Source organism: Tiliqua scincoides, chromosome 4 (assembly GCF_035046505.1).
Source record: "Tiliqua scincoides isolate rTilSci1 chromosome 4, rTilSci1.hap2, whole genome shotgun sequence".
NCBI classification, from domain to species: Eukaryota; Metazoa; Chordata; class Lepidosauria; order Squamata; family Scincidae; genus Tiliqua; species Tiliqua scincoides.
The window spans coordinates 148,399,329-148,416,548 of record NC_089824.1 but is presented as its reverse complement, the minus strand read 5'-3'; the positions used below and the strand labels follow the sequence as shown (position 1 = coordinate 148,416,548).

The following is a 17,220-nucleotide window of genomic DNA, read 5'->3' as shown; positions in this document are numbered from 1 at the left end:
CCCATACCCAGGCTTGCCAGTAACCCCAGCTCTGCTACTGGGCTCAGTCGTGACCCTTGTGTATTGGCTTTGTGGCTAGATGCTCAAAGTGTTGTGCCTGGCTATCAAGCTCTAATAAATAAAATTGAACCTAACATTCACCTTTCCATATAAGGCAATCTACATGCCACTTCTGGTCCTGTGTTACTCAGCATGATTTGGTCATCTTAGGCTTACTCACTGCTGCAGTACTAAGCTGATGAAAGCCGAGTCTGACAGAGTATAAGCAGCTCTTCAGAGAAATAGCAAGCCTGAATATGACTGCATACTTTTCAGAAGGGGTTTACTCTTGCCGGTACTTACTGCTTCTCATCAGGGGTCAATTCTTCAACTTCAATGTCAGAACAATGCCAGTTTAGACACCTACTCTGATTACATCTTCTCCCTTCCACTGTAAGCATTTGAAGCTTGTATTGATTTAAGTAGTATTTGCTTCAATCCAAAACTAAAAGGCACCAAAGAAGTCAACAATGGGTGGTTCCAGTGTCAGACTTAGGGCCCAATCTTATCCAACTTTCCAGCACCAATCTAGCCAAACCAACAGGACGCTCACTGCAACCTGTGTTGGGGGGACAGTCCTGGAGGCCTCCTCAAGGTAAGGGAATATTTGTTCCCTTACCTTGGGGCTGCATTGCAGCTATATTGGTGCTGAAAGGTTGGATAGGATTGGAACCTTAAACACTTGTACAAACCTGGTCTTAACCCTTTCAAGGCAGAGACTTCTCCATGTGCCTTAACAAGTTCCTTGAAGAGGAAGGAGGTGGCCACCCTAATCTAAAGATTCTACAAAGTGTAGTAGGTATCTCTGAACTAATGCTTGTACAAGATCCTGCCAAGCAGACAGGAAATACGTCAATTTTAAAAATAGTGATACATTTTATCTTACAGGAAACCTCTAGAACCAAGAATTAGGGCGCAATCCTAACCAACTTTCCAGTATTGAGGTAAGGGCAATGCAACTCCGAGGTAAAGGAACAAACATTGCCTTCCCTTGAGGAGGCCTCCATGACTGCCCCTCCAACTGCAGGATGCAGCACATGCCCCACTGGCACAGTTAAGCCAATGCTAGAAAAATGGTTAGGATTGCACCTTAAGTCTATGAAATTTCACTTTCCCCTTCTGGCTTATACTGTAATTCACAAGCCATCTTTCTCCCCATCTGTGTACTAAATGCAACACCTGAAAGAAGGGAAGTGTGTGAAATAGGTAAGCCCAGATGCAAAGGCAGACAGAATTTACTTGCCATAAGCAACAAACAAAAAGCAGCATGGTGTGGTGAAAGTTCCTGATTTCCCCCCACACTTCTTTTTACCTTCCATTCACTTAAGGATCCTTATTATATCAGTATCCTGAATGAGCTGTAGGTGCTGCACGACTCCAAAACTTGCTGTGTAAGCTGCCCTCCCCCTTGCTCTCAGAGCCTGTCTGGGGGTGAAAGCAAAATGGAAGAAATGCTTCCACGTAGCTTTCACTCCTCGGAATGACCCCAAGAGCGAGGGGGGGCAGCTTACATGCCAACCCATTGGATTGTGAACCCCAACCGATTTCCAAGAGCAAAGTCAAAGGACTCAGGTGATCCTAAGTAACAAATCTCGCAGGTAAAAATCTAGGCAACATCCATATGTTATAAAAAGCAGGGTACCAAAACCCCACCATGCATTTGTACTGATCTCTTATCTGTGTGTCAAGTGTATCAATGACAACCACCTATTAATACATAGAGTAGGAAAAGCAGCCCAAAAGTGCTTTATGTTAGTCTACAGCTTGCCCTGATAACTTCCTTGGCAACCCTTCTACCTGGTTGACCTTGAGTAGTTACCTCAACCCTGCACATGCCTTATTTTCTACTCATTTATTTTCCCTTCCTTCTTTGAGTGAACTTTTCCTCTTTAATAAATTTCTTTTATTTTTACCGTTTAACCTGCCCGTACTCAACTTAGTCTGAAAGGAGCTGGTTGCCTTTTCTCCCAGGCTGTTACTTTCATTAACCATCCAGGTTTAGAAGGTCCACAGGAATTTTAGGGTTCTATGCTATACTAGCATAGCAAGCAAGCATAGCATAGCAAGGCGGAGTCTTGTGTCGGCCGAGGCTCCATCCCCGAGTCAGCGCAGAGGCTGGATTCAACCTCCGTGGGCCGGCACGCAACCCTGCACTGGCTCAGCCGACTCCCAAGAAGGCACAAACATGCTTTACAGCACATTTGCAACACTCCTGGGCCAGTGCAAAGGACTTGCGCCAGCCCAAGGACAACTCTGGATTGCATCCATAGTCCTCCGATGCCATCCACCGCCTGATGCCACACAGGCAAATGCCTGTGCAATGCCATTACTGAATTCCAAGGACGGTAAGTCCTGCTGATAACAGCAAAAGAGAATGGAATCCAGTTCAGTCTGTTTTAGCAGTTACAACCATGTGCAACGGACTGCTTTGGTTCTTAAGATGAGCAGGACAGTTGGTTGTAAGGAAAGAGATGCTTCATTTAAGCAGTTGATTTTGATCAATGCATAGAATGTCTTCTCTCTCTCTTACTATGAAACAGGCAAATTTCAATTTCTTTCCATGCATTTGTGAAAGCAGTTCTGGAAATTTGCTCAATGGACCCATTAGTCACATTTACACAAAAATATTGTTTGCTGCATGTTTTTTCTTTCTGCACTGCTTCCAAAACTACTTCCTATTCACAGTAAATGGCCATGCTATTCAGACTAGTTCAGTGCTAATGGAAATTCCATCCTATTTTCACTGTGCTCATTGTTCAAAATAAAAAAGGAAAATTTGGGGAGACTGTCACAGAATTTCACCTTAATCTTTATCAAAAATACTGTATTACTGTTTCAGATCACCAAAACTTTGCTAGTAAAGGCAGTCATATTTATGTAATCATTGAACTCCATAACCCAGAACTGCAATTTACCAATTGACACTGACAACCACAGGCAATTTACAACCAAACAATCTTTCATCTGACCATGACAGGCTGTGCATGTGACTTTCAACCTTTTCCCTCTATGTTGCTACCACTGAAAGGAAGGGGGCCTCAAAGAGGGGACAGATGACTGCTTCACCAGTAATTCATTGCAAAATAGCAACAACTGAAAGTACTGATGGTCAATTTGTTGCAATCATATCCATCAAATAACCAGGAATAAGTGTAATTTCATGATTCACAAAACCAAGTGGTGTTTTTAAAATGTGGTATTTCTTTCTAACGACAGAGGTTTCTGTGCATGCATCTTGATTTATAAATGTTCTCATGCATATTATTTACAACATGTCCTTGTTATGTTTCCAAAACTCTTTGATTTATCACTTGCATTGGGTACTTGGGGACACTTTGAGCTACAATGAAAAATGAAGAAGCAGTGAAAATTCAACTCTTAACTAGGATGGTATTTTGTTATATGGACTGTGACTATTCATAACATTACAAGCCCAAGTTGTGGGCAGATGTACAGTAAAAATTTGAAACTGGAAAACCTTACTTTTCTCTTCAATCCTCTAAGCAGCTAAAAGTGAATTTTCCAACAACTTTCTCTTCACATATCATAACTGGTGTGATCCCAAACCCCCCCCCCCACAAAGAAAACATAGGGGTCAGACTAGTGATCAGATTTGATCATGATAGATTCTGATGTAATGGTCTGCATTATATCAGAATAAAAGAATATGTGAATTTTGCAAGAAGTGCTCTGATCAGAATACTACAGCTCTTGCTTCTGAATGTTTCTTGCAAAGTCCATGCATTCATTCATTCATTCTGGTTTAATGTTATCACATGTATTTCTTTTTGTTACATTTGGTTCACATGCATAGCTAAATCTAGTTTATCACCAGTAGCGGGACCATACACTAAATAAAACAATGGAGTTTGGACTTAACAGCAACAGAATAGTGACCTCTAGTGTATAAATGGCAAATTAACAATATACTGCCACTTTAATTCTATTTAATATTTAATTAACCGAGTAGGAAAAATATTTAGACTAGAACTGAGCAGAAGTTGTGGCATAAAAATGTCAAACACTTTTTAAAATAAGTAGTTATCTAAAGTAGTTAACAACAGATAATTGATAACCTATTTGATAGAAAAGAGGCAGTTTAAGGGCTTCCTTCAGAAGCTTAGATTCAATTCAGATGTCACAGAGCTGACTAGCTGGATCATAGTTTGCTTATCAGGAGTATACAACACCCTGGCCACAAGCTCAAACCAACATTCAATCTGTGCACCCCCTCCTCTTCTCCACTTTGAGAACAGTAGTTTGTCATGATTTTCAAGTCAAGCAATCTGTAACTACTACTAACCATGATCTGCCTCCAAATAGGTGATTAAAATTATGGTCTCAGGGCCCAATCCTATCCAATTTTCCAGTGCTGGTGCTGCTGTGCCCATGAATCGTGCACTGCATCCTGTAGTGGGGAGGCAGTCACAGAGGCCTCATCAAGGTATGAAAACATGTGTTCCTTTACCTCAGGGTTGCATTGGCTGCACTGGTGCTGGAAAGCTGGATAGGATTGGGCCCTCAACCCCTTATTTGGAGGCAAACTATGGTTATTGGTAACTGTGCTTTTGGTTTATGGTGTTCCATCTTGTTAAACCCCATTGGGGACATCTACATGAATCCACTGGAGGATTGTATCCATAGGTTTGGAACTCAGTGTCATTGGATTATGGGTGACAGCTCGCTTGTTCAAGATAGAAATACACATAAACGAATATAGAATCACTCACAGAATTGCATTAAGGTTTATCTGGATTTACCTGTTAACCTCCAGGAAGCACTGTAAACCTATTCTCAAATTGGAAGTTATCCAATTACACAGGCCTACAAAATTGAGGATCAGAAAAGTTTTTCCCAAACTTTATGGTGGATTGATATGAATTTGGGGTGCCGATTCCAATGGTTCAAGCAGCTTCCTCATGAGGAAGCCAGGGTGTAGGCTTCCTCATGAGGAAACAGATTGAACCATTCACTAATGAGACGATACTGTATCTCCAAACTAGACGTGATAGGGCAAAAGGGATGCCATTTTTGGAATCAGCACCCCAAATATACCCAGGAATTGGTGAAACGTTTAAGGAAGCAAAATGTGTGTTGGCCTGTGTTACCTACAAAAGGTATTTACAAATTAGGGTCCTGCTCTTGTAACAATTTTACCTTCTGGTATGTAGAACAAAAACAGTGTTGCGATTTAAGCACCAACTAGGAATCAGGCAATCTGGCTTCCAATTCTTGTTCTGCCACAATGTTGATTGTGGTCTTTGGCAAATCTGGAAAACAAAATTCATATTTCTATAAACTGAAATGATAGGAAGAGAAGAACATAGTGATCTGTGGATAGGAGCATTTAATTTTCCTAAAGCACTAAGACAAAGCCTTGCTACTTCTTAGAGTATGTATCAAAATCCTTTACAAAACTCTTAGTTTTGAGCATTTCATGGGGCAGTGAAACAGTTTTATTTATTTATTTATATTTTAAGATATTTATACTTCGCCTTCCCTATGCCGAAGCAAATGGCCAAGGCAGCTTACAAAGCTTTATAATAAAGTACAACGTATCACAACAAGTAAAAGCACCAAGCAAGGCATTAAAACATTAAGTTTAACTTTACATGATTAAAAAAATGTAAATTTTTCACATTACATGGAGCAAAATATAAGAAAAAAGAACTCATCGAGTCAATGGGGAACAGATACATCCAGGGCGGAGTCAATCATCAATCATTACTACACAGTTTGATACACAACAGTATAACAGAGACACAGAGGGCAAATATCCAGTTTTAAAACAGTTGTTTTTTGAAAGGGTTTATGGGCTGACAGTGTAATATAAAGTCAAATGAGCAAACAAAACTAGAATCACCCCTAATTGACTCCAAGTAAGCTGAATGTTTAAGCAAGATATAGACAAAAATAAGTAAATAAGTAAGTAAGTATCTGGTGCAGAATAATTAAGACCAATATAATCTCATACTTTAATCTTTAGTATTTTATAAATGGGTGCTGCAAAACATCACACCAGCTTTGTGATGGTAAATTATCTCAAATCCTATTGCCACCACTTCTCGACCCCAAAGTTTAGTTTATCTCCCTAGCAACAACAAACCCAATAACCCTAAATATACTAAAATATTATCCCCAAGCCCAGTGGTTCCCAAACTGGGGTATTGTGATGCCCCAGCCAAGGAAGCTCTGTCTCTGCCCCCTTAAGGGGCAGGGCAGTGGTGTGAAGACAGTGACATGATCACCACAATTGTGCTGCTGCCAGGGACAAAAGGGTTTTTTATAAACTTTCCCCGGCAACACTGGCCCTCCAGAGGGTGCGGGTAGCCTGCAGACCTCTGCAGGGCTCCCCAAGCCTCAGAACAGCTAAAAAAGCTATCATGCCCCACTTCCAGTTTTGTCCCTGGAAGCAGCAGGATGAACATGTCGCTGCCTTCACCCCTCCCCCACAAGCACTTACAGCTGCCCAACTCTCCTACTATGCAAGCCCATTGTGCTGACCACTAGAGGAACCACTACACAAACCCTTTGTGCTGAAACGATCCACAAAGCTCCAGCATGTCAGCACATCCAGGAATGATGCAGAACTCCTGTATCAAGTCCACAGACATAGTGCAATTATGTTTTGTACTGGTACATTTTTGCAAGGACCATACCAAGATTTGAGGCCACGCACTAGTGCACCAGCAACAAGCACAAGAGGTGCATGTTACTTGCATGGCAGCACAACATTTGAGCCCAACTTAATCTCACACATAGAGACAAAGGGCACGTGCAAGATTCACAACACCAGTAGCCACTGAGCAGATATGCTGGGATGGAACAAGCACACATAAAATCTCCCCCAGCCCAGCCCTCAGAAAAACACTGACTCAGGCAACCACCATCACATTCATGAGCATAGCATATGCAGCTGCAAAGGTCCCAGCTATCCAAATAAATCATCGTGCACTAGGAACAATGCACAATGTCAGACTACCTGGAGTTCACAAGCACTATGTTCTGGCCAGGAGTCATAAGCTCATGGGTACCCATTCTGTGCATAGTGGGTAAAGATTAATGGAAACGACTCTTAAGCTCAATCTAGTTCTTTTTCAAGTGTCCAGGCTGCCAAGAGGCAGCCTGAACATTGGCCGCTATAAGCTTACAAGCTTATAGCAACCTAGCTAAGTAGGACATTTTCCCTGGCGTAAATCTGTAAAATGTTAATGCATGCGCCAGAAGCTCCCTGAATCTGCGGTAATTAAAACCAGCGGTAATTAAATTACCAGCGGTAATTAAAACCGCTGATACTGGATCTGCAGATACAGGGTCCTGCCTGTACACTGGAGGCCAGACTATGGTTGGCAACCTTCAGTCTCGAAAGACTATGGTATAAGCCTACAGCAGCCGGTATTCCCAGGCAGTCTCCCATCCAAGTACTAACCAGGCCTGACCCTGCTTAGCTTCCAAGATCAGATGAGACCAGGCATGTGCAGAGTAACAGTTGATATTAACAGTTGGAGGTCAGAGAGATACAGCGAAGCTGACAAGCATCATTGAATGACAACCCCAAGCTACAATTTTAAGAAATGTGAAACTATGATTTTATCATCTTTTATTATGCTAACTTTTGTTGGTGTCAGAATATACAGGCTTACATGTGACACATAAACCTTCGTAAATCAAAACAGAAACACTAAATAAATCTCATATTACACAAGCGTAAATCCTCTTGATTAAAGTCTTTTTATTTTGAATACATTTGGAATAAGCCATTGGCTGAAATGATGAAGATCAACTGCAGTTGACACCATTCTTATTTTATATACAACTGAGATTTAGGGCACAAACCTAGCCAGGTCTACTCAGAAGTAAGTCCTATTTTATTCAATGGGGCTTACTCTCAGGAAAGTGTGGTTAGGACTGCAGCCTTAGCCAGCTTCTCATGCCATTTGATGAAGCATTCCACTCTATTCAAAGGAAGCATAATTGTCCTATTTCAGTAGGTGCTCAACAGATTGAAAAAAAAAGTTGCAAGTTTCCCAACAGCTATGACATTATAGGGCACTTTCAAACTTTAAAGAGACTCTTGCCACAACGACAATGTAAAACCCACATTGGCTTTCCTTCACTTTCTCTTCTACTCAACAATGATCACATGTTCATGTGAGTAGCCCAACAAAGATTCAAAAGCAATTTAAGCCTCACAAGTGAAAATAGCCACATTCTGCTCAAAAGTATCCTAGAAGGAATCCAGGAAATCTCACCTTCCAAAATGGAAGCTAACTTCCCATCCAATAACAAAAAGCAGCCTCTAACTAGTTTGATGACTTGTTAGGTTGAGGAAGCAGCAACCTTTTCATGTAGGCAGTGTGTAATTTAATACAAATATATGCAAATGAATGACTGAAAAAACTGTGATGGGCGATCAATTAATTTGTTAATTAAGCAGTCTCTGAATTTTATTTATTTTAAAAAACATTTATATCCCATGAAAGTAACTCAAGACAGCTCACAATGAAGAATCAACAAATAAATCAAATCAACAAATACCTGAAAAAAATTAATCCTAAATCCTAAAGACAATGGCCAATGCCACAAAATCAGGCTGACACAGTTTACAAAAACCACTCAATAAGAAGTTAGGCCAAAAAGAAATGTCTCGACTCCTCCCCTCAAAATGCCAGCAAAGAGGAAGCAAATCTAAAGCCTAATCCTGAGCTCCTTAGCACTGGTGGTACAAGTGTATTGCTGGTGCTGGGTGTTGCAGACATACCGGAAAGTGTGCCTGTGACATCCTGTGCCAAGATGGCAATGGTGCTGGCCAGTGCCCGTCAGCACTGAGCCCAGCGCTGACCAGATGCTGCCCGGACTTAGGAAAGAGCTCCAGTCGGCAGTAAGGGCCACGGGGGGGGGGGGGCCAAAAGGCCTGACACAAGTTTCTCAAGTCTGTGCTGGCAAAATAACCAGTGCAGACCTGAGAAGCCACACTGCGGAGCTTGGGGCTTTTCCCAGCAGGACAAAAGTCCCCTCCCCTGAGGAGTCCTCTGGTGGTTGCCATGGGTCCAGGGGATGCAGAAGTAGCCACTTTGGTGCCGCTGCACCTGGGAGCTAATCTTTAAGACTGCACCTTTAAGACTGGGCTGCTAATCTTAAATAGGAAGCAGTTCCAATGCCACAAAAGTAAGGTTTTGTCGCAAGTTACTGTTAACTGATTTTACAGCAGAGGTGAACCCACAACACAGACTCCCTAGATCAGTGATTTTCAACCTTTTTCATCTCACAGCACACTGATAAGGCACTAAAATGGTCAAGGCACACCATCAGGTTTTTGACAATTGATAAGGCACACTATGCTGCCAGTGGAAGGGTCACATCTCCCATTGACGCTACTAATAAATGACCTTTCCCCAAATTCCTGTGGCACACCTGTGGATCACTCGCAGCACACTAGTGTGCCACGGCACAGTGGTTGAAAATGGCTGCCCTAGATAGTCTCACTGGAGAGGAAAACCCATGTGGGGAAAAGATGGTTCTTCAAGTTTTCAGATCTTTACAGATCATCCCCAGCAATTTGAATTGCAGCTGGAAACACATACAGAAACAATACAGATGGTACAACTGGGGTGTGAAATGGGCACAAACCCTGGCTCAGCCAGCAGTCTGGGAGCTACATTTTGTACCAATTGCAGTTTTCCATCAGTCTTCAGGCAGCCCCACATACAGTGCACTACCGAGTTTACTTTTAGTATTACCAGTGCCTGGTTAACCAACAACAGATTAGCCAAATCCAAGAAGGGCATGGTTGGTAGATCTGCCCAAGTCTGCTAAAGGTATTTTGGGCTTGGCTGTCACTTGGGTATTCAGGTTCAAAGACAGGTTCGGGAATACCCCCAAATGCTACCACTGCTAACTGAGTAAGAGGCACTTTTTCAAGTGGGGGCTCCTCTTTTATTTAGCAGGGAAAGAGTAACTGGCCCTCCTCACCCCAGCAGTGTCTTTTATAGTGGCTGCCTACTGGTGTTCATTTGCATCTTTTTAGATTGTGAGCCCTAATGGGACAGGGAGCCATTAGTTATTTGATTTTTCTCTGTAAACCGCTTTGTGAACTTTTTGTTGAAAAGCGGTATATAAATACTGTTAATAATAATAACAATAATAGTTCTGTTCAGGTTGTAGTGTCATCCACCACAGCAACCAATGCTGTCCCAAAATCCTGTATGAAGCAAAATTAAAACGGGTCTAGATCAGCCTTTTTCAACCACTGTGCCGTGGCACACTGGTGTGCCATGAATGGTCTCCAGGTGTGCCACAAGAATTTGGGAGAGGGTCATTTATTAGTAGGGCCAATGGAGGATGTGAGCCCCCACTAACAGCATGGTGTGCCTTGTCAGTTGTTAAAAAGCTGATGGTGTGCCTTGACCATTTTAGTGCCTTGACAGAGTGCAATGAAATAAAAAGATTGAAAATCACAGGTCTAGATCAGGGGTGCCCAAACTCTGGCCCGCGGGCCACTTGCAGCCTGCTGCGGGTCCCCATCCGGCCCCCAGGGGGTCCCCCCTCTCCAATGGGCACTCAGCCTTCAGCCCAGCCCACCCTGGCCCGCCACGCAAGCTCCACGCCTTGCTTTCCCTCGCTGCTGCTGAGCTCAGTGGAAGCAAAGGAAAGACAAGCCCAGTGTGTGCGCAGGGCCTTTTATAGTGGGAAGGTAACATGAGACTTGAAGATCTTGCATTACTTCCCACTAAAAAAGACCCTGCACGCTTGCCAGCTGGTCTCTTCCTGCCTTGCCCATGGGCTCGGCTGGGCTCCCCTCCCCTCCTGTAACTTGAGCCAGGGGAGTGCAGGGGAGAGAGAGAGAGAGAGAGAGAGAGATCCTGCAGGTGAGGGGAGCCCAGCCCAGCACATGTCTCAGAGGGGGAGGGCTGGCTGACTGGCCAGCCAGGAAAGCAGGCAGGCAGGCAGCAGCACATGCCGCCCTAGCTAGCGAGGAAGGGCGGTTAGGTGGGCAGGCAGGTAGGCATGCAGCTGGGCGAGCAGGCAGGCAGCCAAGCGGGCGAGGAAAGCAGGCAGGCAGGAGCACATACCGCCCAAGCAAATGAGGGAGGGAAGGAGGGAGGGCAAGGGGGCAGGCGATCAGGCTGGTGTATGTGTGTGAAAGTGTGGAAGATTCCCCCCCCCCCCGTTTGTGTGTATGAATGAGATCATTAACTGGCATGAAGATCTCCCCCCCTTATTAGGGTGAATGGGATCATTAACTGGCATGAAGATCTTCTCCCCCCCCCTTATTAGGGTGAATGGGATTATAAACTGGCATGAAGATCTCCCCCCCCCTTATTAGGGTGAATGGGATTATAAACTGGCATGAAGATCTAACCCCCTTATTAGGGTGAATGGAATCATAAACTGGATTGAATTCATTCATTTTCCGTCTCTAATGTATTCATTTATGTAAATTTATTCAAATTTGAAATGTAAATTAATTATTTTTTTCCCCGGCCCCCGACACAGTGTCAGAGAGAAGTTGTGGCCCTCCTGCCAAAAACTTTGAGCACCCCTATGATAGACTATGAGAACACTATGGATGCAGCATACCTAGATTTCAGTACCACCTCTAATATATAAGTTCCACCTCTAATATATTCATTTATGTAAATGTATTCAAATTTTAAATGTAAATTAATTCTTTTCTTTCCCGGCCCCCGACACAGTGTCAGAGAGATGATGTGGCCCTCCTGCCAAAAAGTTTGGACACCCCTGCCTTAGAAGCATCCTCAGAGTTGCTCTGGGGGGAGCTGTCTCTGAGGCTGCAGGATCCTCAGACGCGTAGGGGGCGGGGCCTTGGTGACAACCACGTGTCTGATGTGAAGCGTGGAGTGGAGCATCGGGCGTGGGCATGACCAAGACCTGGTGGCTCTGCAAGAGGTCTTAATGGCTCTGCTCCTCCCCCCAGGGGGAGGGGATAGAACTGAACCACGGGTGCCAGGGTGCTGCTTCCTTTTTGAGAACCTTTTTAAATTGGAGTTGGTACTTAAACGCACTCTCAGTTTTCCCCTCCACAACTTGTGAGTGGGTGGGTGGATATGGAAGACTATGGAATCTGGACTTTGAAGTGAATGAGGGAGGGAAAAACTCTAGCTTTGGAATAATGTCAGGAGAAACACCTGTGGAACTCCTTGCCACAGGGTGTGAGGATGGCAAATTGGACACATTTCTGGAGGAAAAGACCATCACGGGTTACAGGTGTTCTGCCAGATTCCCAGTCCAAGCTCCGCCTGGAGAGTTATGCCCACTTTGAGCTAATTAGTTCCCCTTCTTTCCTCAAAAATGACCCTAGTTCTGCCCTGCAGCACTGCTGGACCCCACCGCCAGGGTAGCTCACCTGTTCCACCTGCAGAGGTCCTCCTTCCTCCCCTCTGCTGCCAGCAGCTCCTCCCACCACTACAGCAGCAGGCTAGTCCTCCAAAGGTCTTGGGCATAGCAGCCAAACACCAATCTCATTGTCTCCAGCAGTCTCCAAGTCCATTCACTCATCAGCATTTCCAGTAGTCCATCTCTCCAGTCTCCCCTCCTCCTACTACCCACACCAAACTCTCCCTTCATCAGGTGCTTTTATGCCTGAGGGTCCCACTGTCTTCAAGTGGCTGCAGCTGTGCAGGTGAAGGTGTTCCAGAGGGAACCTGTTTGTAGTTTGTTAGAATTCTTTTTCAAGTCCCAGCAGCCTCACATAATAGAATTCTAAGCTCCCAACTTATGGCAAAAGGTCAACATTTTAAATGATTTTGCAAAATATGTATTGCAAGAAAATATACTGCTTTTCAAAAGCCATGCAGGAGTTAACAGAAAAATACTTCTTCCCTTCTGTGACTTTCCTCTTCTAATTAAAAAAAAAATGGAATAATTTATATAGGTAGCATTTCAAAATTAAAAACAGTAACCTTATGGTGTTTTCAAAGCCACTGAACCTCAATACCAACTTCCAGTCATACTACAGTGAGGGTTTTTTAAACTTCTGTTGAAAAAAAAATGCAGAAAACCGATACAATTTGAAGTAGATCAGAATTTCTTAACCAGTGATATGGATACCACCAGTGGCACTTGAGGTTGTGTACGGTGGTATTTGCAGGACCCCTGGGACATCTGCCCCCATGGCAGCGATTGCAGGAACGTGATTCAACAAATAGCTGCTCAATGGACAGAGCTCCAAGCATGCTTTTCCATGCTCAAAAAAGCCCTTCTGTCCACCCTGAGCCTTTTAATGGTGTTTGTTGTGTCTCACCTGGCCTTCCAACCCAGAAATGACTGGCGATTATGTCAGTGCCATTTACTTCCAGTGGTACTTTGAATGGGTGGACCATGTGAACTGGTATGGCAGAGGACAAACCTTGAGAAACACTGAAGTAGATCTTTAAATGCTCTTGTTATGTGTTAACGTTCTATTCACAAGGAAAAGGATCTTGCCTGTGGAACTATGACTCCTATATGTTATATTGTTAGTCTATTATATTTTGTTATATTGTTGTTGTTATATTGTTATATATGTTATATTGTTATTCCTCCAAGATGATCAGGTTTGCATACATGTTCTCCCTCTCCCTGTTTTATCCTCACATCAATTCTATGAGGTAGAGTAGGCTTAGAGATGCTGACTGGCCTACAATCACCCTCTCAGCTTTTTGGCTGAGTGGGAATTTGCGCCTGGATCTTCCTGATCATAGCCTGACATTCTAACTTTCATAACTAGTGAAAAGGTCCCAAATTCAGTTCATGGCACTATCTTTTTTAAGAGGATATCTGATATCAGGATGTGGAAAGACCTTCGATTCAAATTTAGGAGACCTATTGTTAGTCCAGACCAGACCAGACCAGATTGTCAGGCGTTCGACTCAAAATAAGTCTCTTTTTTTGGCACCCTGCTTTGGAACACTATTCCCAGATTAGATGCCCCTAATCTGATGAGGCTCGTGAACCAAACTAAGACTTTTTATTTGCGTATCTAATGACTAGAATTCTTATTTCCGCTGAAGTTTTCTTGTCTTAACTGCAGTATATATTTTTGTTATTGCAGAAGTTCTCCATATACAGTACATTAAAAAAAATGTTGTTCATTAACCCCTCACTGGTAGCTCCTATTAGCGGTCAGACAGGTGGCTACTGGGCAAAAGGGCCCCCATTCTTCTCTCGCTCTCCTTCTCATATCTAACCAGCTCCCTTCTTCCTCTCTCTTCCACCATTTGTATCCTTTCAGCTTTTGAGACTTCCCACTTTTCGCAGTCCCAGCCCCTCTCAATCAGCTGACCTGTCTATCTGACCCTTGAAGGATCTGCACGCCCCATGATGACATTACATCAATGCCTATTGCACTGAAGCTGGACAGGTAACCAGGAGAACTTCACTTAGGTCCTCTGACTGCACAGGGTAGGACAGGGCTCCACACAAACTCATTCCTTCACCTGATTTTATTAACATGTAAAATGTGAATCACTCTATCTGTGCTATGCATGTCCTACGCAAAAAGCATCAACAAAATCACCCCATTCAGTTCAAGAAAAACTGACTTCCAAAACCTGCGGAAATTATGAATTTGGGCATACAATAGATGAACTTCTTTGACGCAGCTTGTTCTGCTTCTGCTAGTCATGGGGGAGATGCAGGGAGCTGTGCAGGGTGCATAAGCCTGACAACTAAGAAACACCACTAAGCCTTCTCTCTGACTTTGAAGCAGAGGACATTATGAAGCTGCCTTATAGTGAGCCAGACCATGTCAGCTCACTACTGCTGACATGGACTAGTAACTCTCCAAGGCTTCAGAGAGGAATCATTCCCTACTTTTCTTGGCGATGCTGGGGATTGGACCTGGGACTCCTCCATGCAAAGCAAGTGCTCTATTACTGCTAAGCTACCAGGTAATGCACACAGAGCATCTTCCTTTTTGAAAAATGACAACTGAGATCAAAATTACTTTCTGAACTACGTACTCCATGCCAAGTTATGAGCTTGCACAGTCACCTGTTTACAATTGTTCCCAAGCCCATCAGTAATGTTCTCTTAAACATCTGAAAGTGAACTGCTGATGCAGGCTGGTAAAAGCCAAAAGCCAAACACAAATGCTAACAGACCAAATGCTTAATGAAGCTATGAGTGTATGTAGCCATTATGCTGAAACTAATCATTTATGCAAATGTTTACTTATGTTAATAATGTCAACGCAATGTTATGAATGAATTAGTTTAGAACAAAATGTTATGCTTATATGGTTTGAGAAATAGGAAAATTATGTTTAGCAATGCTTAAAGCATATGAAATCCATTTTGCCCTCTCTGAAGAAGTTTAAATTAGCAAGCTAAAGACAAGTCGTAAATCAGGGGATGTTTTATTGCTAAGTTGATAAGGATGAGACTGGAATTTACCAGCTGTCAGGCTAATTGGTAGGATGATGAAGCTAGGCTGAACAGAGGAGTGTCTTTAAAATACACTCTAAAACTTGAATGCCTGCTTCTGAATAAAGAGCAATTTAAACAAGCTTTCTTTAGAACCAAAATGTGCAAAGCTATTAGAAAGTTTCATGTCAAAAGAGTCTTGTATATGCATTTTACCAAAGCAACACCATGGTGTGCGACTGCATTTGGGAAAATGTTGCAGATCTGTACTAAAGACAGGCTACTGAGTATGTGCTTCTAATGCCTAATGAGTAATGCCCTTAGAGTTGCAAATTAACAGAAGAATGTCTCTCTCTCTGGAAACTGCCAAAGCAGCACACCAAAGGTTCATAGAAATGCCAAATGAATCATGAAAGTTAGCATGTATGTTAATGGTTATAGATTATAATTAACAATATATAAGGAAGAGTAAATTTTAGCTGTTAAAAATAGTTTGATCAAAGCATGGAATACACAGAATAGTGGAAGCTAAATTGAAAAGACTTAAGTCTCAGATATGTCTCAAAGTAACCTTGAAAAGCAGATGTAGCACAGTTAATTAATCAAAGGTAATACAAACAAGCTCATGAACTTGGAATGTAGTATAGGGTTACTCCTCACAGTTGAAATTCTTATCTTAAGCAAAGGTATTCCAACTCTTTATCATGCCTGTCACCTTAATGGAACTAGATAAGATACAGTATACAGAGAACTAGGGAGTAACCAGGAAATTTATATCTCTCTTGGTACCAAGAGCAGATAGTTGAGGTCAGAAGCAGTTTAATGAAAAGACAATTTATCTTGTTTGACGGACAGAGATAGAGTTTGGTAGATACAAACACCTATAAATCAGCTAAGACAAGAACAGATAAGCAAAGAACATTCCTAAGAGAGTCCCCTGATCTGGAAAACATCATTAGAAGCTCTAAGTTTAGAGAAAGCAGGATTTAACAAAGAGAAGTCTCTTGAAAACCCTTGTTTGAAGAAAGAAATCAGTTTGTTTGGTATTAAATTAAGTTTATATACATAATGGGAATTATAGAAGACCAAAAGTTTAGTTTATAGAAAGCCCACATTGTTTGATAGAGAGGAATTTAAACTAGTTCTGTAATAAATGGGTAAACAGTGCCATCTAGTGGTTGTTGGAAACCATGTTTTCAATGTACACCTAGCCTTATAAGGAAACTGAAACTTGAAACTGACCAATCAGAAGCTTGTAAACCTGTAACCAATCCTTAGAAAGCCCCCATTTCTGATGTCATGAACCCCCAGCCAATGACAGTGAGATTTTTCAGACAAAGAAGCCAAAATACTATATAAGCAAGCGACACACACTGGAACATTGCTATTCTCTGGAGGCACTGAGAGATCCCACATAGCTCTTATTGCTTCCCACTTTGGACAAGGAGTCCCTGAGAGGCCCGTTGCTGGCAACGAATAAAAGCTTGCAGACGATCACCACTCTTGCCTACTGAGTTTGCTTTTTGAACTTTGCTGTGACCTTGCAACACTGCAGTCACAATAGTGCGAACAAGGCCTTGTGCAGATGCAATCAAAGCAGCATTCTAGTGAGAACAGAATCTGGTATCTCTGTCAAGGCACAGCTCTACAGAAGGCAAGCGAGGAGTTGTGTCTAGGGCTGTTCTGTGCTAGTTAATGAAACACTAAAATTATGTACCAAAAAAGCTAATTCTGCAATGTGCATAAATTATGCACTTCAAACCATATTTGCATATATTGCTTTGTAGAATATATTCTGCTTCTAATCATAATGGAG

At 42.7% G+C, this 17,220-nt stretch overlaps 2 protein-coding genes across 3 annotated transcripts in view; one reads left to right on the top strand and one right to left on the bottom strand.

Annotated features, from left to right (window-relative positions):
• Positions 1-17,220, bottom strand: part of GNG12 (G protein subunit gamma 12) — a 48,513-nt gene that overhangs the window by 17,332 nt on the left and 13,961 nt on the right. For both annotated transcript variants that reach the window (XM_066625674.1, XM_066625673.1), the window contains exon 2: positions 5,197-5,309. The gene's annotated coding sequence lies outside the window, so the exon portion shown is untranslated. The remainder of the gene's footprint in view (positions 1-5,196; positions 5,310-17,220) is intronic.
• The window catches only part of LOC136648475 (uncharacterized), a 28,457-nt gene continuing 24,559 nt past the window's right edge, over positions 13,323-17,220 (top strand). Inside the window, exon 1 of the mRNA XM_066624588.1 lies at positions 13,323-13,390. Within this exon, the coding sequence (XP_066480685.1) occupies positions 13,323-13,390 (68 nt within the window). The remainder of the gene's footprint in view (positions 13,391-17,220) is intronic.